This window comes from Cibotium barometz, chromosome 1 (genome assembly GCF_041138505.1).
Source record: "Cibotium barometz isolate CiBa-2024 chromosome 1, ASM4113850v1, whole genome shotgun sequence".
Taxonomy (NCBI): Eukaryota; Viridiplantae; Streptophyta; class Polypodiopsida; order Cyatheales; family Cibotiaceae; genus Cibotium; species Cibotium barometz.
The window spans coordinates 78,420,609-78,426,043 of NC_141046.1; the positions used below are offsets into that span (position 1 = coordinate 78,420,609).

At 43.1% G+C, this 5,435-nt stretch overlaps 1 protein-coding gene across 1 annotated transcript; it reads left to right on the forward strand.

The window, feature by feature from the left end:
• The first annotated feature begins 1,554 nt into the window (after nt 1–1,554).
• Nucleotides 1,555–4,917, forward strand: LOC147642458 (purine permease 3-like). Its single transcript, XM_086780465.1, has 2 exons — nt 1,555–2,378; nt 2,830–4,917. The coding sequence occupies exons 1-2, from the start codon at nt 2,321–2,323 to the stop codon at nt 3,978–3,980; spliced, it is 1,209 nt and encodes a 402-aa protein (XP_086636591.1). The 5' UTR covers nt 1,555–2,320; the 3' UTR covers nt 3,981–4,917.
• The last annotated feature ends 518 nt before the right edge of the window (nt 4,918–5,435 follow it).

A 5,435-nucleotide genomic window follows, 5' to 3' on the forward strand; every position in this document is an offset into this window, starting at 1 on the left:
ATTCTTCCTTCAAATAACAATAGGTCTATTTATTTAAGAAAACACATTCATGAAAACCCTTACATTATGCTCATCCAACACCTTACGTACTTAGTGGATTCTATGAGACTTTTCCGTAAAAGAATGATTATAGAGCAAAGTATATCAATCCCAAGCTTAATGTGCTTCATATAAGTAGTACAACCCTAGCTTATATCTAAATATCTACTAGTAACAATACTATTTTTCAATTGGCTCTATTTCAATGCCAACTATCTTACTAGGTATACCTAGCATGTCCCTTGGAGATCTTGAAAAGAAACCTACTAGTTTCAAGCTCTAGATATTGGTGGGTGGCTAATATGAAGATACCTGAAACAAAAGGAGAGGACATTCCTAACAATCACGGTAACTAGAATATATGATTGGAATAAGGCATCCTAACACCGTTCTAAAAGAAAAAATGGAGTGCTATTGTTTTTAAAAAAGAAAATTTAAAGATTTGCATAGAAAAAGATGATAGACAGATTTATGGCTTAAGGATTTAAAGAAGATGACTAGCTAGGAAAAGAAAGAGTGAACAGATCTAGGGACAATATTGTTTGCCTCCACTTTTCTGAAGAATTCTGTTTTGATCACATCAATCAATAAGAACATCTTCTCATGTGACCTCTAAGGAAACGACAAGACACAAATGATAAGATGACTTTTTTTCAATGTGAGGTTCCACCTATAATATTCTATTAAAGATTCGCTATTTTCGCCCCTCCGACAATATTTATTTTTCCTCTCTTCCCTTGTTCTCTTGTATGGCCCCCTAGATTTGGTAGTCATTTTCTCCCTAGATGCAATCCTAAAGTGATCAACCTCTTGGTGACCAAACTTTTAGAGATAAAGAGAGAATTTACCTTGGTTCCCTTCAGTGTTTAAGCTAGCCAAAACTTCTGCTAATTGGAAAAGGAAGAGGAAAGAGAAATACTAACTACATTTTAAGAGTGAAAAGATACATAAAATAGTCCTGCTAATTGGAAAAAGGAAGAGGAACGAGAATTACTAACTACATTTTAAGAGTGAAAAGATCAATACATAAAATAGACCTCCTCCTTTGAGAACAATTTACATTCATGTGGCAAATATCTTAAGTGGATTCTTTTTAAACATTGACCACAACAAGACCCAAAAAGTTTAATTACCTATGTCCTCCTTTGAGAAAAGAATGAACAATTTACAATCATGTGAAGAATATCTAAAGTTTAATCTTTCGCCACTACCTAACAAGGCCCAAAATGTTTTACCTATGTCTACCTTTGCAAAGAAGGGGATAAAGTTGTGATTCACGGGGTTATTGTCAAGGTAATAATAGCGTTGGGAATATGATCAAGGTAGAAGTAGCGTTGGGACCTTGGGCGATGCGTAGACGGTAGAGGCATGCTTTAACATTGGGGTGATCCCCATGAAGTGCAAAGGTCTCTTAGTTTGACTAGCAGGTCTTGTAATGTCCTGCCTCTACCTACAAGTCTGGCCTAGGTTGCAGTTGGCGTGTCTTGCCTCGGCCTTTATGTTGCCCCATTCTCCCTAGACCCAAGCGTGCTGGACTGTGGCCTCAAAGTTCAAACTGCCATCACACTTTAAAACCTTTGTTAGCTGTTGCTGCCCCGCCATTGCTGTTCCAGCTCCCTACGACATCGGTACATTGCTGAATCATACACATGTACACCATTGCTACGCTCTGCACGCAAGGAAGTGTGTGTAGATGCATCACTTTCTTTTGCAACTATTCCTCTGCTCATGAGTCATTACGTAGCTTGTGATATCATTAGAAAATCGTAGTTGCTTTCAGAAGAGATCATTCAAAATCTGCATCTGGACCAAGTGATATAGACAGCAAGAGGTCGAAAAGGGGGCCTATTAGGGAGGCTTTGTGTGTGTGTGTGTGTGTGTGTACTCTGTGTGCGCGTTTGTTTGTTAAGAGAAATTATCCAGTGGGATGGGACCTGTGATCATAAAAGAGTCATTATTCTGGTACGAAAGAGCTTCTGGGGATGGCTTAGTCTGTGGGGGCGTCTCTTTGAGTGTGGGGCACCAGCAAGGATGGCCAATGGAGGCAAGCAATATGGCCTGAGGGGAAAATTCTCGCATAAAAGAGGGGCCAAGAGGGGGGGGGCACAAAGTGTATCTCTCTCTCTTTCTGTCTGTCTCTTCTCTCTCCACAACCAGCTTTCTCTTGTATACCTTAGCTTCCATTATCCCAAACAAGTAATTCATCAGCTCACCTTCACAACTCCTTGACTCAGTGTAACCACCCGACGAACGCGCTATCTCAAATTCCCTCAGCTCCGAGATGCAACCTTTGGATTCCATTCGCATTGATAAGCAAGTCTTTCGAGCTACCGAGCAAGGTAAGTTTTTCGCATGACAGTTTAACTCCCCTAATATATTGTAGCGTGTATACCATATATTTATTATCTTGCTGCGGTTTTTAGACCAGTTAGGCTCTGTGCAAGTGCCCTCTCTAGCTACTGAGACCTCAATTCTAAGGTCCACTTTGTGCTATGTGCTTATAATACTCCAGTCCGTTGTATGCTGCCCTGCTAAATTCATCCAATGACGTAGCCACGTACAACCATAAATTATCAAGGTGATCTCCGCTTAAGTAATTAGGGGCGTACTACAAAAAACTTCAGGCTCTATTTTGCGTTAAGGGAGACTAATATTTTGCTGTTATTTGGCTTACTGCGTGTAGCCTTGACCTACATACGTAGGCTTTGCATATTTAAAGGAGATTTTAAGAACCTTTGCACGATTGACGGATCTTCTAATTCAAAATCTGTGTTTGTTTGCTTCTTGCAGGAGGAACAATCAAGGTGTCCTTGGAAGATCCTTTGAAGGCAGTGCTCAATGTGCAACAAGATCAGCCGGCGGTAGTGAATTGCAGTATAAGTACAAATTCATCTACAAACATAAGCTCCGATGATCGGAGATTATACTTTGGGAAGAAATTATCCCACTGGGTTTTGTTAATGGTGAGCTGCGTGATGCTGCTTGTGGGGATGTCTTCTGGTACTTTACTGGGGCGCCTCTATTTCATTCATGGAGGAACTCATCGCTGGCTCTCCACCTGGACCCAGACGGTGGGCTGGCCGATGAATTTGGTCCCCCTCTTCTTTTCCTACTGGTGGTTTTCTGTCCGCCCAACACCCCTCACCCCAAAACTCTCTCTCATCTACGTAGCAATGGGTTGCGTGACAGCCTTTGACAATCTGCTCTACTCATGGGGCCTTTCCTACTTGCCTGCGTCTACAAACTCTCTGCTGTGCTCAAGCCAGCTAGCCTTCAATGCACTGTTTGCCTATGCACTGGTGGGGCAGAAGATCACGGTGTATGTGGTTAATTCAGTGGTGACGATAACAATGGGGGCAATATTGCTGGGCATTTATGCAGCGACGGACAGGCCGAAGGGAACCACGGAAAAGCAATATATTCTGGGATTTGTGGTGACGGTGGCGGGGGCAGCTATATATTCACTGATGCTGCCTCTGATGGAGCTGATATACAGGAAGGTGGTGGGGAGGAGCAGTTTTGTGGTGGTACTGGAAGCGCAGACGGCAATATCGGTGGTGGCCACGGTGATATCAATGGTGGGCATGTGGATAGACAAGGACTACACTGCCATACACGAGGAGGCGGCCAGGTTTAACCTAGGCTCTGGGGTTTATTCCGTAACCCTGGTTGGGTCAGCGGTTGGGTGGCAACTCTTTTTTTTAGGGTCGGCCGGAATCATCTTTCTCACGTCCTCGTTAATGTCGTGCGTTTTCTTCACTGCCACGCTTCCCGTCGTGCCTATCCTTGCCGTCATCTTCTTTCACGACAAATTCTCCGCACTCAAAGGCATTGCCATGCTGCTCTCCATGTGGGGCTTCATCTCTTACATCTACGGTGGCTATGTCGCCTCCAGAGCCCAAAAAACTGTCGAGCCCGACAGAGAGGATTCCCAAATCTAGACGTTTTGATCTCGGAAATCTCATTCATCAGTGCTATCTCTACTAGTAGCAGCAGCAGTAGTAGAGCCCCCCCCCATTCCTCCCTCCCTCCTTCTCTTTCTCTCTCTCTCTCTCTCTCTCTATAGGGCAGAACAAAGCCTGCAGTCAAACGTAACATCACCTTCCCTCGGGAATTGTGATTCGCACGCTGACTACAATGGTGCAAGTTGTATAGCCAAAGCTCAACAACATCACTTTCTACCAATATAGTCCTTCATCATCCTCTTCTTCTTCTTCTTCTTCTACTACCGCTACAGTCTACTATCACTACCATGAACAACAACTACCATCACCATGCATGCAATGTAAAGCTGCAGCCCCCACCCACCAGTATTAGGCCACTTTCACTTTTTCAAGGCCCTTTGCCCCCCCCCCCCCCCCCGCCCCCCAAAAAAAAAACATTGATAATGCAGCCAAAAGAAGAAAAAAAAAAGAGAGAGAGGTTGCACCCTAAAACTGAAGCCATCCTTTTGTTTCAGTACCTACAGCATTGTAATCTCTTGCACCAAAAGAAAAGCAACCTCTCTCCCTCCTCTCTCTCTCTCTCTCCCTTTAGTCTCGGTCCCAGAGATTTCACTTGTACACTCTCTCACAAAAAAGAAATGAAGAGGACGACGAGGCAAAATTCCTCGCCACTCGCCACACCAGTATATGGTATGCCTTCTTTTCCTCGTTGTATGCGCCCGCCCTCAGCTGGTATTGGAAAGGCGTCTTCGTTTCCAAATCAAAGAGATATTGTGCTTTCTTCCTTTCCCCCGGCCATGTGAGAGGTTGTGCAAAAGAAATGCATGTACATTCATTGTGAAGAGCATCTTTTTCTCTTTTCCTTTTTGTTTATTTTAGCCAGCCCCCAAGAACATATATTAGATCCAATGCTAAGTGTATTCATAACATTTTAAAGTGCGAGTAGCATTCTATATCGTTTACTTATTTGCTCAATGTTAGAGTGATTTGATAGCTTTGGAATGTACAAATAGACGATAACATTCCATCCCATTTACTTATTTGTCCAAGGTCTGAATGATTTGGTAACTTTTGAACGTCCTGAATCCAAAATAAAATAACATTCATTGACAAATTCCAAGATTCTTTGGATCCTTTCCATAGACACTCAAGCACAGGCACACATACATCATACTTTACATCTTCACATTAGATGATATTCATAGCATATGCAAAATCCTAAAATGCATGTGTGTGTGTGTGTGTGTGTGTGTGCATCCGTGTGCACGCATGTGTGTACATGTGTATTCTTGTGTGTGTGTGTGTGTGCGCGCGCACCACGCGCATGCACGTGTGTATATATGTGCTCTGTGTGGTGTGTGTGTGTGTGTGTGTGAGAGAGAGAGAGAGAGAGAGAGAGAGAGAGAGAGAGAGATTACAAACATAACAATTATGGGTGTCCTCAAGATTTGA

Excerpts from the sequence above, each read along its gene's own strand:
- LOC147642458 (XM_086780465.1), top strand. The coding sequence starts at position 2,321 with ATGCAACCTTTGGATTCCATTCGCATTGATAAGCAAGTCTTTCGAGCT. Across the intron at positions 2,379-2,829 it reads CTTTCGAGCTACCGAGCAAG|GAGGAACAATCAAGGTGTCC; the intron begins GTAAGTTTTTCG and ends TGCTTCTTGCAG.